At 41.6% G+C, this 19,571-nt stretch overlaps 1 protein-coding gene across 1 annotated transcript in view; it reads right to left on the bottom strand.

The window, feature by feature from the left end:
- The window catches only part of PTPRG (protein tyrosine phosphatase receptor type G), a 405,849-nt gene that overhangs the window by 33,863 nt on the left and 352,415 nt on the right, over positions 1 to 19,571 (bottom strand). The window contains exon 15 of the mRNA XM_034065923.1: positions 9,645 to 9,736. Within this exon, the coding sequence (XP_033921814.1) occupies positions 9,645 to 9,736 (92 nt within the window). The remainder of the gene's footprint in view (positions 1 to 9,644; positions 9,737 to 19,571) is intronic.

A 19,571-nucleotide genomic window follows, 5' to 3' on the forward strand; every position in this document is an offset into this window, starting at 1 on the left:
GTGCAGAAGCCAGGCAGAGGCCACCTATTGAGGGATGCCCAGCTCAGGGAGGACAGGCACACTGCAGGCAGGTAGGGTGCAGCTGCTTCCCACTTATCCCCTCTTAGCAGCCACAAATAAGTACATGTATGTAAGATATACTCCACTATACTAACCAATGAAACAGAAAAGTGTTCAAGTAATTTGGGCCTCTAACTCCAAAATATCCCCCAGGAACACAAATAATATTAGCTGGGGTATATGCATGCTTAGCCACAGGCAGCTGCCAGACCTCTGGTAAAATACGTTTCAATATACTCACTCAGCACTCCCGAGTGGCATCTGCTCTGAGGTTATCTGAAGATGGCTGTGACCAACAGATGTAGCTAGATGCACAGAATATGCTCTTCCTTGCATTATTGTCAGTCCAAAGGCTTTGGTTAAGCCTTCTTGCCATCTTAAGACAAATAGACTTCAACGACTATAATTCTTTTAGTCGATGGAAGAGATTAATGGAATCCTATAATAGCTAATTAGGAGCTCATAGTCATTCTGAGCATATTCCCTTTTGCACCATATACTTTTTCCCATCTAGAAGCTGAAGTGACATTTGATACTGTCAGTATGATCCTCATATTTTGCAAGACTTACACATTATTCAAAGAAGAGGGAAATATTTTAATAACATACCCTCACCTCTAACACTATAGATATAATTACAGTTCTGTCTAGCTTGGGTTTAGCCATCTGTGTTATTAGTGTCAATAAAGCAATTCTGGATTTATGTCACCTCAAAATATGAGCTGAATCTGGCACCACAGTAACATACTAACCCTTTGTGTTATGCAGAGAAAGGAGTAATCTGAGATAGACAGGGACAAAAGTCTCCAGAACTTTAATATAATCATATATATATTTATTATTATAAATAAGTTGTAATAATATTCTTTATAATCAGACACTACTGAAGCTGAGAGGTGGGGACTAGGTTTAATTACTATGCTAGCTATTTAACACTTTGGTGCAGTTCTCATCTTCACTTGCTGGTCCCAGACAAGTGCCAGAGAGGGGTACCAAAACCACAGAAGCAGCGGGCCACAATGCAGCTCATTTCCTGCCACAAAGCATGGCAAGAAAAAAGCTTTGTTTAAAAAAACAATTGTAAAGGAAAAACCTTCACTTGCACCTCATTTGTTAAGAAATGGCAGTTGACAATGCAGAATACTTGGTGCATTTTTCAAGAAGACAGCCAACTTCAAAGGAAACCCAAACTGTATAAAAGCAATCAAGTTTGAACAGGGTTATATTTAAAGTTTGGATAATTAGTAATCCTACCAGGAAGGATTTCCCCATATCTCTCACTTAATAAGCTGCATTTGTAATGTTAAAGCAATAGGGGCCAATTTCAAAAGAAAAAGAGGATATTGTATAAGAGATGACGTTTCCACATAATAAGATCTCAGATTCATTTTGATTCATTTACAGCCTGAGAGCTCACTGGATAGTTTAGTGGCATTGGATTGGAATAGATGGTTTTGGGTGAGGAATTAATCCAGAAGGTCAAAACCAAAGTGCTTCCTCATATTATCTTTGTCTAGTTTGGAGTTTAGCAGTTTCTGAAGTTCAGATGTTTGACGCACTTGAAGAAGTCTTGGTAAGCAAATTCTCACGTCTTTCATTTGTTGTAAATGCGTTCTGTTTTTCAGCTATTGTCTTACCCAGTCACTAAACCAAATATACTCCTTGTATCCTACACCTTAATTTTCATGTGAAAGCTCATCCCATTTGTTTGTTAGTGACTGCACTTCAGTCTCTCATTTGCAAAGACACCTGGATTCATGTGCCATAGCTGTCACGTGGCTTGGCCCATCTGCTCCAACAGCAGCCACTTACTGCACTGCTCAGCAATCCTACACCATCCCCTGTGTCTCAGAAGCACCTCCATCAATTCTCAGTGTGCACTTCACAGCTGGCTTCAGCCAAAGGACGAGGGGTTTCTCCCACTCCCTCCTCCCTGCCTGTGGGGCTGAGCAGTGAACTGAATCAGCCTGCTGATCTAGCTGATGAGTGTAAGAAAGGATTAATTGATTTGTGGGGAAGGGAAAGAAAAATTAGCTGTCAGTGGGGTAGATGGGTTGATTCTACTCATTAGCATGAAGAATAGTGAAGTGACAGGGACACTGCCCTTTCTGAAGGCAGCACAAACCTGACCTGGCTCATGACAGGCATGAAACCAGTGACACTGTTAGACACATTAACCATGGAAAATTCACTCTCAATAGCATATCCTCACAGTTTTAATCTTCTGCCAAAAAAGTTTTCCCACTTGGAAAGAAATATCTACCAGTAGGATCATAGTAGGACTGGATTTGGCCTCTTAACTCACTGAAAAATAACAGATCTGACACACATTTTCTGCAAGCAGCTGGAATACCTAGCATCAATATTTAGGATGCTATTACTTAAAACAGAGTCTAATAGCTTTTAGGTACATACGGATGAGAGTGAAGGCTGCAGAGCTACAGCAAAAGCCTGGCTTTACATGCAGCACTGCAGCAGAAATAACCATGTGGAGTGTGATTCCAACAGATTAATTTGTGTAACGAGCAATGGGGCACTCATAGCACAGATTTAAACAGGATCTATGCAGCTGTACCACACCACATGAGAATGCACACAACACTACTAAATGGGGATATGTAAATACTAAATAGGTCTGTATTTGGTCAGTCTCTAGAGCAGTGGCTGACCATAAAGAATACTGCAAGGATTAATAGCATACCCTTAAGTAAAATTCCGCCCCAGTAAAAGTTATTGACAAACTCCTATCAATTCCACTAAGATCAGGTGTCCACCTCTACAGTCAAGCTCAGACAAAACCCTCTAAACCTACAGATAGAGCATATACTCCAAAGTGCACACACTTACAAGGACCAGAAATTTCATCACATGCAGCTCAACTTCTGGCACTGACTGAACTCCACGAGTAATACCACACGTAAAGGAGGGTGGTGCCCAGCTTTCTTCAAACTATTTTAGATTCAATGCATTTGAATTAGACATGTTTTTACAGTCAGAGCCTTTAATTCTGCAGTGGACTGGCTTTGCTTGCTTAACTATTTAAAATAATGCAACTGAAGCCATTATATTTCATTTGGAGTAATTATTTTTTCCTGACTGATCCCACTACTTGCTGTATAAAAAATTGCCAGAAATACAGGAATAGTTTTATTTGTATAACATGAGCAATCAATTAATTTGTGATAAAGCATATTCATTAAAAAAACCCTTAATATTGAGAATGTGTCTGCTTTCTGTGCAATAGAAATGTTCTGCATAAATACTAAATAGGCAATACAGCAGGTTTCATTCTAGGAGATCAAACTACCTCCTGAAGCCCTTTAAGGCTGGCACCCTCTTGAAGTCACTGATCTCAGTAATCAGGATAAATGATGAATTAAAATAAACAATAAATGACTAAGAGTTGACTATTGGGGACAGTATTGCCCACTAATGCTCATGTTACTGTAATAGTATGCTTAGGTTAGATATGAGGAAGAAGTTCTTTACCGTGAGGGTGGTGAGACACTGGGATAAATGCTCCATCCCTGGTGGTGTTCAAGGCCAGGTTGGACAAAGGGGTGACACAGTTTTGTGTGAGGTGTCCCTGCCCATGGCAGGGGGGCTGGAACTGGACAATCTTAAGGTCCTTTCCAACCCAAACCATTCTATGATTCTATGAAGTACTGCTTTTAATACAAAACACCTTCCAAAGTGAAAAGGCACGGAAAAAAACCCTTTGAATACATTTGAAAGTCCTAGAGAGGTGGGCGTGTTGAAAGAAAACCACAGAATTTCTTTCAGCAAGGTAATTGCTATCTATTTGTTCTAATCAAGTCCAATGAACACAAGGGCAGGTTTGTGATAAAGGACAGACACATGAAAAAGCAGAATATGAAAAATCACCTGTGTAATATTGTAGCTACATTCATCTCTCTCGCTTCAAGATTTAATCTACTGCAATGCTATTAGCCATGTGTCAGTCAGGAATATTAAGATGTTAATGATAAAATTTTCCATGTGTCAAAATAAAAGCTCAGTTTAAATCTGCTTGTACAAATCTTAGATTAGGTTATCATTAATTATAAATGTAACAGCAATACACTTCTTCCCTTTAAGTAAAAAACCAATTCCAGTCCAGGAGGATGAACTAATATGAACTTCCCTTTAGCACATACGGTAAACACGATCTTGTTTGGTACTGCCTGCTAAGAAAGACAATTTTAATCATCTCATACATTCCCATCCTCAGGTCTCAGTAATGCCATCAGTTACATACATGCCTTACATTTAGGCATGTGAAGGTTCAACTCCAGGGCTCTGCAACCCAGTGTGACAGCTCTCAGAAAAGGATCTATCCACATTTCACACGGCCACCATGAAAACAGGGGTAAGGGTGATTTAACCAACTCCTGAAGCCTCCACTACAAGTACCATGTTTAGATATTGTACCATAAATTCCTCAGTGTACTGCAGGAGCAGTGTTGGTAGCAGAAAAAAAGGAAAGTGGATGTTCCCTAAAACACCTTGATATTTTCTTGGCTTCAGAGGATGGCTGTTTGCAATACTGCGTTCATGAATTTAATTGAAGCTGAAGATAGGTACAATTCACAATATGGTGCTGGAACATAAATCCGCAGGGAGCAGAAAGCAGAAATAAAGTCTTAAGCAGCTGAAGAGCACTACCTCTGTGCTCAGCGAAGAGCTTTGTGCCCTTGAGAAGTAAGTCCTCAGCTGTAGTTAGCACTTTCCCCTGTACCTTCCCAGTCTCTAGCACAGAGGATCACTGTGCTCACTACACTGTCACCACAGTGGCCACAGATGTGAACTGGTGCTCTGCTCTTTAGCTCTTGGGATGAGATAGCTACATCTTAGCAGAAAACAGCACAATACCAAATCTCTGTTGGGAACCTACTTGTCAAATGAGATATCTCTTGTTACAGATCTTAAGAGGAACAGCTTGTTTCAAGGTAGATGCTACCAAAAGATATCAAAAGTGCAGGAGCTGAGCTTGTAAAAGAACACACAGTCTAACCACTGACATTTGTCAGGAAAAGTCCAAGGCAACCACGGTTATTGAGGGAATAAGGAAGGTTTAAAGGGTGATGACTGCACTGGATTTCACACCCTCACAGGACTGCATGAGGTGGTCAAGACACCTTTTCACTGCAGTGTAACTGGCTACTCCACTGTTTCCTGAGCTCATGCACTCACACTGAGTCATTCTTGAAGAAGCATGAGAATGTTTCTCCATCAGATTCTGCCATGAGTTATTTCACATACACTGTTCATGAACTCCAGTACTAGTTAAAAAATGAATTTACTGCCATTTAAACCTAAAACTGCACACACCTTCATGCAAGAACTGAGAATTACTCCTGTCTTGCTGTCTGGACACAGCTGAAATGATTGGCATCACATCTGAGACATTTTACTTATACTAAAAATGCTGAAATACTCTAAATGAATCAGCTGCATTGGCCAGCCATTGTGTTCTTCATGATCCATGTTTCTCTGGACTGTGGCCAAGACTATGCAGAGTTTTGAGTTCTGCCATAGGATCAAGCCTCAACTATCTCTGTACTGATCCCGTAACAAGTCCTGTTGACATCAGGGCCACATGGTCCATTGTGCCTGTGGGCTGGGTAATGAACCAGTAAAACCACAGCAAGATCCAGAACAATGCACCACCCAAGAGCAGGAGAGCTCTAAAACAAAGGGAAGGATGAGGATCAAAGTGGAATTTGTGCTAGTTCCACTATTTGAGATCATTTAAGTTGCACAGAGGTGCACTTCCGCACTGCTGACGTGAAGTAGGTCTCGTGAAAAGAAGAAAGGAAAACTGGCAAGGGATGGATTCTGTTTTGCAGTGCTGCAAAACATACAGATCTGCAGCTACAATGCTGCTGTTACTCTTACTTATCCAACTCTAACAAAAAGGATCAAGCCCAGAAATGTTTTAACCAGAAACTGACCCGGTTATGGAATAAAAAACCCAAACAGGAATAGTAGCTGGTTTGTTGAAGAAGAGATCTTGCCAAGACCAAATATTACAGTGAAGAGATTCAGGCAAAAATGATGTGGATGTGGCCAAACTTAACTGAGTGTGGAGGCAAAGACAGAAGGTCTGGAGAAACAATTTTGTGGAGCTGAATGGCAAGGGAGTTTCAGAAATCTGCCACCGATTACAGATGCATTACTGTCAGGCACAAGGCTTATGTGAATTTAGATTTATACCTCAGTTGTAATATCCAGCAGGTGACTCAGTTAATGATATCTCCTTTGTCCCGTGTTTCTCCAGATCAAGCAGTGCAGATAATTATGAATAATGATAGTGATTTGGGTCTCAGAGCAAATTTGCACAGATAAGCACACACCTATGGGTGATGTGCCTTCATGCACAATAATTAAGCACATACACTGTGGGAAGTGAAATAGCAAATGGGTGAAATCAAGGCTTTCCAAGAAGACTTTTTTAGATTCTGGACCTGAAAAGTTGCACTGTATGCCTATTGCAGGTAGCTGGCAGATTGATTTTACAGTTCACAGACCCGAGAAAACAGCAGGTTTGCCTAAACAAGAGCAGAATGTGGTGCAGAAATAAACACAACAGCTACCTCTGAGCATGCTGACAAGTCACGGAGCAGAGTGGTGGCATGCAGAGACACTAGTGCTGCCTCTGAAACCTCTCCAGCTGCATCAGGATGTGGCTGTTCCTGGCTCCCAGACACATGGCACAGCCACCCCACACCTAAGCCAGGACCAGCCAGCCCAAACCCACTCAGCTTTCTCCAACCAGCAGCTCACTGTGGGCTGTAGATGGGCACATCTACTAAATGTCTTCAAACACACTGCTCTAAATTGCCATCAGGGTAGCTGCTTGCTCATAAATGAGAGCAGAAGTTGGTCCACTGAACTGCAGGAAGTAGATGGATGGTCTCACGGGGATCTCTTCAAATTTCTTCTGTAAGGAAAGGGTTTCACAACCTAACGAGGTTACTTGGAAAAAGTTGCTTTTGTGAAAATGCCACTTCTATTTTGCTTCTAGGATCAACATGGCAAATAAGACTTTCTCACACCCTCTGGCAGCTTCCAGAGGAAGAGTTCAGAGGCTTTTCGTTTCATCAGTCACAATCAGTTCACAGGAGAATTTTATCATTTAATGCTTTAAGACATTTCAGTGGGCTGCCTATGTGGGAGCAGCAGCTGACATCAGAGAAGACTGTCATTTAGCAACAGGTATATAGGGGAAAACAGGCCTCTTCTACATCTCCAAACATGGAAAATGTTTAGGAGAGCTTCAAGATCTTCCAGGCAGTATTTCCCACCTTTGTTTTAAAAAGCCAGCATAGCTGGAATTTATTTCTACTAACTTGAAGCCTCATTACAGACTCCCTGTACAAGTAATAGGACACAGAGAGAGGCACTTCCAGATCTGTCTTTTGATGGGCCGACTAGCTTTACCGTCAGTGCCAAGATCTTAAAATTCAACAGTTTTCTTTCTCTTAAGCCTTCTGGGCATGATCCAGGTTAAGGCAACTCCATTTGGATGTCTGTATGCAGATGTCTAAATGTCCATTATATTCACAAAAATGTTATCAGATTGGGAATTTGAGGACTGGACTCACCTTTGCATCTGACTAGACTAAACATCTGTCTAAGGCCTAGTTCTCCATGTGCCTTAGAGCTCATCAGCACTCTTTGTAGAATTTTAACTACAAAGCTTCTCGAGGTGTCTTGCAGCACTTTTTCAGCAGATGCTTCAATCTGCACTGCCTGTTATCAGTGGTGAGCATTACCAAGCTTAAGCAGACCACAGTGTGCCCTGCAGTGTTGGTAGCATCATATCACTCTCAAAGCTGCTGTGGTCCAGCAGCTTGGCATGCCCTAGTCATGGGAAGATGTCCCCAAAAGGCAATGTTCTTTTCTCAGTCACTTGTCACATGCTGGATCAGCTGCTGGAGAAGCATTAGTGCCTGTGCTGGCCTTATGTGACCTACCACCTGCAGTTTTAATAGAACTTTTTCAGCCTATCTTACGATTGCTATGAATGGCATCCAGTCTTTAATGGACTGACCATCAAAACATCCCTGTGAAACAGGAAAGAACCACTGCCTCAACACCACAGACTGCAGCATGAAAAGATGGAGCTTTCTGCTGGTTTCTTTATCTAAGAAGACACATCTCTCTAAAGGCTGAAGTTCCATCCTCCCACTGTTCTGTGCTCATGATCCCCTGGGTTTGACACTGCTCTGCACAGGGTCCAGGTTAAGTCCACTCTCCCTTTACTCACAAGCTCTAAGGAGGTATCCCATGGAAGCAGTCATGGTGGGACCATTAAAGTGACTGCTCAAAGCAGCCCCAACAGGGAAGTACTCCTCCTGGTTTTAGAGTAGAGAAAACAAGAGCTCTACAGCTCTTTAGGTTACTTTGTGAAAATCCATTGCAGATGGCCTAGGACTAAAATTCCCCATCTCCTGTACCCTAAAGGAGAAGAAGAAGAAGGGAAGTGAGGTGGCCAGGATGTGCACCTTAGTCTGTCACAGAAAGAAGGGGAGATGATGGCACGTTTTCTTTTCAGTGGCACAGCATCAGACTGCAAGGCAAACTGCCAAATGTTTTCTGTAGGAATGCAATAACTAACCTTTCATATCAGTTCCCATGGGTACTTTGAAATACTCCTTCTAGAAAGAAGTCACACATGTATACTGAAGAAAAGCAAGGAAAATATAAGTGGGTTCTCTCACTTTTGTAGGAAGCATGTTTCTTCTGTGTCTCAGAGGTGGGTTTTGCTAAAACGAATCTAATTAGCTGCAGACTGAATCCTAGGCCAATGACAGAAATTACACAATATTCAAGGAAATTTCAAACATCTTGAAGCAGCAAGTACGAGCATTTGACAGGCTGAGGTCAATACAACATTTTGGGTACCTTAACTCTGGCAGGAGAACTGATCCACATCAAACACAGCAGCAGCTGCAAAGGCCACTGTAACGCCAAGCTGTTCTCTGTCACCACAGCTTACAGGGAGCTGGATCCTGCTTTTAATAATTCCCAGGGGAAATGCCTCATGAAGAGAGAACAGCGCTAAACTGTGCTTTCAGCTTCACTCTCGGTATAGCCAAAGTGAGAATTTAACCCATGGTAACTTGGTTAATATCAAATTAACAGATGGCTTTGGACTTTCCTTAGGATCCCTGTGTTCTGCTTTGCTCCCTGAGACCCAGCAGACAGCACCTCTGCACACACTGAAAGTGGGGGGCAAGTTCCCTTGTCACAAAAGAGCTGCATATCTCTCATCCACAACCTGCCCTGATGGAGCAAGCTGATTGTCCCGAGCCTTAGCGGTTTTAAGAAGTATTGCTCGTGTTTTTGACATTTTACAAAGGTTATCCTGAAATTGTGTATTAAAATTATGTGGGAGACGTAGAAAAATACAGCATTGGCACTTGAAGCCCCATTGCAATGCACCTTGAATTAAATGAAGCAGCACTGATAAAACAAATTTCTACCAAAACCCCATGATTTTTCACAAACGCAATCTTCTTTATGTAATGAAAACAGACTCCAAGCAACACAAACACAGAAGATTAAGCCTGTCTTACCTGGAATAGGTATAATGGGAATACTTTCATTGGGGACCACACGAGGGGAACTGCTGTCCTCCACATAGAAATGGGCAGTCTGAAAACACTTTCTGCCAAAGGAAAAAGAACAAAAAAGAGATTCAGGGTGTGGAAAGCTGCCCTCTGAGAAAATAGCCAAAAACTTTCTCACATGTTTTGCCTCTCCATTTCTGCCCTATCCTTTCAAATATTATATTTTTAAAACATCAATGTGTGAAAACATTTGTGCATTTTCTACAATTACAACCCTAATTCCAGATTCTGGGTGCTCTAATTCATTGACATCTGACAACCACCCATCAGAAATGGCTCAGTATATTATTGCTAAGTACTACTGAATATGAAATTAGTTGCAAAACAGGTTTCAAATACATCATTCAGAAAGAAACTCTGCACACAAGAAACATATGCAGCATACAGTTCAAGCCAAAATACACCTAAAGCACTAACATTTCCAGGGAAAATACACTTACTGTAGAAGTTTCTGCAATGTTACAACCAACAGACAGTAATACAGCATCTGTAACTGCTGCATGTCATGCTGTTCTGCTATGAAAGTTATCCTTCAAATATTAAGGCTATCTTTTTGTTACCAATAAAGCCATATAACCCTCATCCCATCCTCCTCCTGCAAACTTGTATTCCCTATGCTGCTACAGTAAAATGCAATAGACACTTAGCTTGGGCCCCAGGACTGATCTCTGAAAAGGCCTATAAAGAACAGCAAAACTTAAATCCACCTGAGTTTTTCTTTTTACCTGTATTTAATGCAAAGCAGAGAGCACAAGCTGGTCATCACAGAAAAGGTACTGAGCAGAATAACATCAAGGGATCCAAGGAGACTCTGCATGGTGATGTTAACTGAGGCAGGGTTTTCCAACACCAGCGTCACTGCTCATTGCTGACTTAATGAGCTGCTTGAGGCTGGAACTGAATATTTAATGAGTCCTGCTTGGTGTGAGCAGCTATTGTGGAAGGAGAGGGGTCTGCTCTCATCTGTTGGGGTGCTTCACAATAGCTTCCCATTGCAGAAATAGCCCCTTCATTGCAGCCCTTAATGAACTGCTCCTCAACACCTGGGCAAAGTTTTCAGCTTGCCTTCCGAGCTGCGCCTTTTGACAAGTTACTGGTTCCCTTGCTGGAACATATTTGCATGTGGTGCCTTCTAAGTTTGTGCCTTGCAGTCTGCTTCTCTGTAATTCGGGCATTGTGCTTTCCATGGAGAGCCCACTTCACTGACTTTGTCAAAGTAATTTGCACTTCCTTTGTTTTCAATAGCCATACGTGCCAGAGAGCAAAAAAGTCACTGGAAATCAAACCACTCCCTTAGGCAAAATCAGAACCTAAAATAACCATTGGTGCTTGCTTCCTATGCATTTGTACTCTCTACTGCACAGTCACAGTGCTTTATAATGCACATGCTATGGCAGCACAAGTACAACTTAAGACAATACCAAAGCAGGAGAGAATGGATTTCACAGCATGGAGTAATTGTCTCGGAGCAGCTTTCTATTTTCAAGACACGATGTCTTGCATTGTACTCAAGTTATTTATAATAGTGAGTATGCTTTTGTTAAGAAACACCGTAAGGTGAATTCACACACGGGGATGCAAGATGTTCAATAGTCTCACAGCATTTAAAAACATCAGTTGAACTCCCCCCCACCCTTCTTGCTCCCTGTTCTCTATTTTCTCTTCTTTTGGCAGCCTTTATTTTGGACAATGCACACCCTGGGGGCACGCAGTGGAATAAATCAGTCACACATAAAGAATAAACTATGAATATGAAACAGGCAAAATGTTCCTGATTTTGATATATTTGGGGCTCTTTCCCTTGAGTCAATACTACAAAAATCCTTGAACAGCTTCTCCTAGTAATGAAGGCCTTAAGAAGGTGTTTGATGAAAAGACAAGACCTTTACGCAGGGATTTATAGGAAGTGTTTAAGCTGATGATACTGAAGAAAAGCACGTATTTTTTGTTAATTTGTTATTTTATACTCTGAGAGGCTCCGATAGGCTGGCATTATGGTTTTTTATGCAGCCATAAGACAGCTTTTTCTTAATAGCCTCAAAACATGCAGTAGTGTTAGATAATGACATTGTGATATTGTAAGGCCCATGATGGCAATAGCTGAATACCCAGTCTAGCATATCTCTGCTGAGCACAATGCTAGAATAACAATGTTTTAAATGAATATTTCACATAGTAAAGTTTGCTCCAATCATTAATGTCATTAACAATTCTGTATTTTATTCCTGGAAGACTTTCTGTAGCTGTTTTGAAAAGGCAGTCACCATGGAATTTGACTAAAGGTTTCATCAAGTCACAAACTTCACACTAAAATAGACTTGTTTTATGTATATACATACATAATGCAGCATGTTCTCTATTTTACAATACTGGATATTGGCACGTTAGGTGAAGACATGCCTCTCAAACACTTTTTTACACCCTTGCTCGTAATTGCTGTAAGTATGCCAAGTTTAGCCTCTACATCTGAGCTCACTGTGCACTGCCCATTGCATCCCTGTCCTGGTAACTCCCTCCATGTCTCAGGGGCTCCCATGACAGCAGAAGGCAGCACTGTTAGGACTACGCAGGCTCTAACTTCAGAGCAGGATAAAGAAGAACAGTCTTTACAAAAGCTTTTACAATGGGTTTTACAAACTCACTGGATGAATTCTTCTGCAAGTTCTGCTTACTGGGTCTTTGTTCTACTCCTGCATCTCTCCTCTGCACAGCTCTGGAAGGAACACACATCTTGGGGCATCAGGCAGATGCCTCCAGGCCCCCAGTTTGGGATAATGTCCATTTTTCCCAAGTGAGGAAATGCCTGGGCCCAAGAAGAGCCTTTTGCAAACTCTTGCCTAATCTGTAGTAAGAAATACTGATAGCTGGGATCAAGGCCACTAAAAGGCATTTCAGACAATTTAGTATGTGTCTTCTCCCCCCATTTAGGATGCTCCTTTCTATCCCCTGGCATTTCCCCTACCCATTACCTTTCCCTCGGTATACAAACCCTAAGTGGCAGCAGTTGCTAAGGCTACAAGAGGCTGCAGTAAATCTCTGTGCTATATGGGGAGGGCTAGATAAAAGGATCAGAGCAGAAAATTGCTTATTTTGAGTCACTGGAGAAGCAGCCATGGAGGGAGGTGGGAGTGGATGCACGGCTAGACAAGGTGCAAGTCTACAACTGTTTTGACATGAGAGCTTCAGCCTGTAGCTTTTAACCCTGGTGTGTGTACCTGAGTGCAGGTGTGCCCATTTGCTGAAGAAACCAACATCATAAGACGAAGAAAAATAACAGATTTGTTTTCTGATGGAAGCAGCCCTTAATGAAGGAACAACTTGGATCTGTCAATGCCATAAATGATCATTAAAGTCTTTACAACGGAAACACCGATTTTAGACTGATTCTTGCATTTCTGCAGCACTGGTTGTAGAAAAGCAAATTTCAGCCTTGATTTCACTTCCAGAAGATTTCAGAGAACCCACATCTTTTCTGTGAAATACCAAAGAGTCTGTTGTCTCTGAAACACGCCTGTGTGCAGCGAAGCACACCGTTTTCTCTAGCCCCATATGTTTTTTTGGCTCTCTTTCCCTGGGGTACAATAACTGTATGAGATTGTGGCGATCAGCCACACAGTTGTCACATATGGACTGAAATGCAGAAAGTAAAACGCTGTGAGATTAGCATCTCCCTGGAGAAGGAGCAGAGGCAGGGGCTGGAAAGCAAAGGGAGAGCATCCCCCTACCCAGAATCTTTTTGCAGAGATACTGGCAGTGATTTATTAAAGCAAACTATCAGGATGCAAAGTCCAGAGCAGCAGCACCTTATTATCAAGCTGAAAGCATAAAAATATGCCAAGAGATGGTCTTGATTAGCTGGGTTAAATGCCTGTTCCATCTCCGATGAGCAAAATACCAGATTAGCTTCTGCAGAAGAAGAGATGCCTCATGAGATTTTGACACTCAAAACAGGTTTCCTTGGTTATTAGTTAATAAACCTCAAGCAGCTCCTCCTTTATACTCATTGAAAAGCAAGAGGAAGAACCAGATCACATAATGGCCTGAAAGCGTGGATGCATTTTATTTTCATGTAAAAGATAGCACCTTCGTGTTTAGTTAATACTGCCTCCAATACAAACACACTGCGTGCACTGCAGTCTATGAGAGTGCTGGGAATAGCTCTGAGGGCAGAGTTTGGCCTTTACTCCTCCATACTCTGTCTAGCAGAGGCAGCATCTCTTGATCTGTGGTGACAGGCGGGGGATCTACACTGCTATGGAGGCAGGGAGAGAAGGAGCAAGGGATTATTGAGGAGGGGCAAGTGATTGCTTCCATTGCAGCTAGCTGAAACCATCAGGACAGTGGCTGAACAGAGGGAAAATCAGTGTGGAATGCTTTACTTTGTGGGGACACCCAAGAGGTGTGTCCTGCCTCACACGCTGAAGTGACTGGCACATTCATTGCTCCCTTGTTCATTAGGGATCCACTCTTTCTTTTAGGCATTTCTGTTGGCTGGAGTAGTGTGTATTCCCTCTCCAGGACTACCCAGACTTACACTTATTTATTTCTGTAATAGCATCTAGGAACTGTAAACTCCTGGTATCTTGCAGCTACTCTCTTCTTGGTCATTACTTCCTAAAGCATGACCAGTCTGGAGGCAGATGGCTTGAAAGGGTCCTGAAGGCCTATTCACTACTGTCAGAGCAGGCAAACCTTGTTCTCTGACCATCTTTCCTCCAGAAACAGCCTCCCGTAGACAGCAACTCTGCAGAATGTCATTTATTAATGAAGAGGCCAATGGTCCCAGCAGTCACCTTACTTTCATACACTACCCTTAGCTGGCAGACAGGAGTCAAACCAGGATCTGTAACGGACCTCTACACCAGGCTGCACAGGATATGGCTTGGTCTTTGTTAAATGCAACCTGGACACAGACATTCATTCATCATGCTCCTCCATCACAGAGCAGGGGGTGTCTGCAAAAGACTCCCAAAGATCCAAAGACAGGAAACAATTCTTTTCACTACCTCTGCGCATTCATTCTCACTTTCAATACAAGAAAAGATGCTTCAGATTCTCATTGAACTGTTTTGCATGTTTTCCAGGAGACACAATTAAGACTGGTTTCTGCTGGCACCAAGAATCAGAGTATGTATGCAGTCAAGTGTACTTGTAACACATGGCTCTGCACTTTAAGCTAGCTTCACTATTCCTTGACAAACATTTGTCACTGTCAGAATTGGCAGTGACTCCTCAGAAAAGAGCCACAGACTACAGAACAACAGAAACGCTGCAAATCACGACCATGTCACCAGCAGAGCAGTGGCTGGGAGCCTGGACAACAGCTGTCTGCAGTCTGCACTGCTCTAGCTGGGGTCATCAGTCACTGATTTTTATGAGCAATAAAACTGACTCAAGCGTTAAGAAGAAAAAGAGAAGAGAAAACCACATGAAAAAGCTGGTCTTATGAATATGAATAAGCGACCAGCATGGAGCAGTGATATTACATTCATTGTATCAGAGGGGCATCTGCATTTACTCTTTTTTTCGGTTGGAAAATGGCTTACATTGCCCCAATTTTCTACAATTATTTTCCTTCCCAGGTCTGAAAGCTTAATGATCAGAATTCAAAAGCTGAGTTATAAAAGAGCCTATGCTACGCTGGAGAGGTAACGCAGTGAGGGCTGACTGAACCTGAGCTATGGGAGGATATACAAAGCAGGAATGCACAAAAAACAGAGAATAAAGGAAAGCTGAAAAAAGAGGAAAATTTCCCTACAATGATGCTGATTCTCCTGCATATCTCTCCTGAAGACAATTCGCCTTCTCCCTCCAAAGCAATTTCTGCCTGTAATCTTTTGAGCAGTGTTAAGCATCAAGCAGGTATGGTAACTGGAGAGGTCTAGATAGCACAGGGTTAGGTTTTTCAGGAGTTCACGGTCTGTCAATCCCTTGGCATCCTTTCCCAGACAGAACAGTCGAAAGTAGACTGTCCCTTTCAGGGGACTTCCTCTGGGCAAGGAGAAACACTTTTTCACATCAGTGAGTTGTTGCACACCCACACAGCCAAAAGGATCCTGCAAAAGCTAAAAGGACCCAAACGCTAATCACCAGCCCTAACCATACATACTTATAAGCACACATTCTGCAGTATCATAGGGAAATAAAAGACAGGAAAAAGGTTGGGAAAAGGTAGATGGAGAAAAAAAGGTGGACAAAGCTTTGAGACAGTATTTGTGATAATTTGTGATCTGTGAACATGCCACTAGTAAAATTGTCCAACTGAAAAACTAATCTGCCAGACAAGACTGGGGATTTCTGACACAGAAAGACAGCTAATTTAAAATGTATGGCCTAAATTTGCCAGCTGACTACACAACTCTCCACAAATTAAAACCCCTCTTCACTTGATCCCCTGAGATCCTATCCTGCACCAGAGACTGAACACCCATTTATACATCTCATATAGTACTGAACTCAGACATCAGACAAGAAACAGTAATTCTTAGAAGGTTATTCGAATAATGAAACAGCTAAGAAATGACAACACACACCAAGATGAGCTGCTTTCAAGCCCTCCCTGCTTCATCAGCTGTGCGACCAGAAAGTGCCCAGGTGGCCAGTGCAGAAATGCACTTAGACAGCTCTTCAGCTGAAAATTCTAAGTGGATAAATCTTAGTTTAACTCAGCACAAACATTTTCCACGCTTCCTTGTTCCATCTTCCTGGTGTCCCTGGAGAACAGCAAAGGCGATGGTGAAACCTTATTTGCAATGACACTCGGCCCCATAACACTTGGTAGCTAATTACTCTCCTGGTGACCTCTGACGGGGCTAGTAGCATCAGACCTTCCCCTTTGCTTTAATCAATACTCACAACAGCTGTGTTGGACACACTCAGCAATTTTATGGATGACTGAACGGGTTTACTCATAAGTATTTTCTACTGCAAGAGAACAAACTCCCTGGTTATATGCACTCAAAATTTTAATGTCTTCAGGCAAAAAAGTGCTATAGAAACCTATAGGTGGTATCTTGACACGGTTCCAAAATTAGGCATGGTTTTAAAAAACAAAGGGAAGCCTGATGTATGTATTTTCCTCTCCCCGAGCCAACTCTTTAGTTAATGCAACATTCATAACAAAGACTAGAAAATCACAGAGGAAAACAAAGACATGCCTTTTCCAATCAAATGATACCTGAGGCAGTTTCTTTAAAACGTGTACTTCCAATGCACTAAACATCATGTAATATTAAAAAGGAGCCTAAAACTTTCTCACAGAAGGAAGCTAAATTTAACTAAGTGAAGAGTTGTTCTGTAATCACAAGAACTGCAGCAATCAATGAAGATTGCCTCTTACTAGAGAGCAGCTTTTAGTAGCACCTCTAAGAACTCAAAATTGGGCATACTTGATATTATCATTTTGGGACATGAATTCCCTTTGGGATGAAACTCAGGAAAGGAAAGAAGAAAAACAGGGTGGCACACTGACAGGTAAAATACAGGGATTTTAAAATGTAAATTGCAATTAATCTGGATTGAAATTGTGTTACAAGGAAACCAATACAGGGACGATCCCACCCAAAACATGACAGCAGAAACTGGGTCTCTCTTTAGAATATTCACTTAAATATGTGTAATTACTCCCATCTAATTACTCTCAAAATTGAAGAGCCCTGCGCTTTCCTTTGCAAAACTATTCTTTCCTTCCTCTGAATGGCACATCAGGACATTCAATTGACTATTATTTTAGGTATCCCAAGCCACGGCCTGAGACCTAAGCATAACACAAAAAGGTGCTAAAAATTTAAGCACTATTTTGATCTTTGTTTTGGCCCTGCCTATGTTCAGGCAGAAAAGCTAGTTTGTTATATTTAATGAAATATAATGAAATACCCAATGGGAAGCTCCCTCTTTCTCAACAGCCATGTCTATGTGCACCTGGATTAGAGCTGCACAGGAGAACTAGGAAGATTTCCCAACACTGCTGGACATATTTTATGTTTATTTGGGGCCAAGATACAATATGAAAAATGTTATTATGTCCTTTCTCCGTTCATCACTGTGTTTGGAGGGTGGGCTTTTTTCACTGGCCATTATAAAAAAGAAATAGCCACTTAAAAATTGTTATGGTCTCTCTGTTAACTCTGTTTAGAAGACAATTAGGAATGGCACAAAGATACCTTTGGAAGCACAGCACAAAGGAAAAGAAAAGAGCAGCTGGCACCGAGAGCAGTGAAGCAAATTATTTAGTACCTGGCAGATAATGAGAACACTGAAAATACACTACTTAATGCTAGTGCTCTGGCAGGGCCATGTACATCACCTCATCATGCTAATACAGACAGACCGGGTGGCAGCCAGCTGGTCCTCCTTCCCCACCCATCTCCCTGAAAGCAAAGATTTGTAAGCCGCCAAATAATAAGCTTGGACAGAAGTCTTGAGGATCATTAATCTCACTATCAATCAACCCATTTGGAGATTCGCTTCTTGCTGTTGCTGATGCTAATCTGGTAGTGACTTGAGAGCTCAGGGGAAGCCTGGAGTATGCGTGTCTGAGGAATTGCTTTAATGAGTTTCTTGCATTCAAAGGTTAACAAATGTGACAAGGAAACACAAATAACAGAGACAATAAACTACCATCCACTGAACCAAACCAACTGAGAAATACCACGTTGTGTATTCTGCTGTGGTATGCTGAGTACATCTCTAACTAGCTTGGTAAAAATACCTGAGTCAGACCCTGGTGACCTATCTCAAATGCCAGGAGACATGCAGGCATGTTAGTGTGAGCTCTGTCTGCTCCAATACTCCTTATCTGCTGGGTTGAGCACCTTGGGTATAGCTCTGCATTAATAGAGCTATACCACAGAGAAGCAAGTTGTATTCACTGAAGTGATCTTCCGGTTAGATGGGACAATCAGTGTAGCGTGAACATATCCACTGGGGTCCCCTGGCTAAACACAACAGAAACACATCAATTAATACATCAGGATAAAAAGTCCCTGCATTAGTAGAATCCCTCCAATAGCACTGCATTAAACAGTGCAGTATTTTCTGTGAGAATGCTTCTAAAGAATAAATAGTGTCAACAACAGCAATCATGTGAATCAAATTCCATGCTAATTAATACTTTGAGAAAAAAAATTAATACCAAAAAGCAGTAAGCAGTAATAAGCATATTTAGGCAAAATAAAGAAGGACAGAATACAATGTATGTTTTAAATTACATTACCATCTCCACAGACCAGATAAGCCAGAAGAAAGATTCTAGAAACATATAAGCAAGTAACGAAGGTAAAATCCACTAAAACATGAGGCAGAAGGGACTAGAAGGCTGATCCTGAAAGTGCTTGAAATGAAGTGAGCAAGAGTTCCTTTTCCAAACTATTTGTAAGAACACGGCATTTCTGAAGTTCCTGGCCCAAACCTCCTTGATTTTTAGTGTCAAGGACATAACACATTTATTACACAAAAAGGACTCAAAGTATGAGGGATACCAGAAACGTTACCATGAGGTCTATTAGCGGTGCCCAATTATAAAGGAGAGTCAAGAACTGAAAAATCATAAAGTAAGAGAGGTAAGAGAGACTTTGCCTTTTAAGAAATCAGCCCAAATTATGCTGAAAATTAGAAACTGCTTTCATCCTCATGACAAATGCTTTTTCAGTAAGTATACACCCGGGCAAATAAACTATTGCTTTCCCGTTGTCTGTGGAAACAGCTAATAACAAAACTAATCACAGGAGGAGAATGTTTTGATTCAAGATAAAAGTTCACTGCAGATAAGCAAAACAGGAGAAATTCAGTCAATCTATGTTAATTATTAGATCCCTTAACACCAGATACAGTTTAATATATTTTCTATTTATAGACTGTTCTCTTTATTTGCAC

Source organism: Melopsittacus undulatus, chromosome 9 (genome assembly GCF_012275295.1).
Source record: "Melopsittacus undulatus isolate bMelUnd1 chromosome 9, bMelUnd1.mat.Z, whole genome shotgun sequence".
Taxonomy (NCBI): domain Eukaryota; kingdom Metazoa; phylum Chordata; class Aves; order Psittaciformes; family Psittaculidae; genus Melopsittacus; species Melopsittacus undulatus.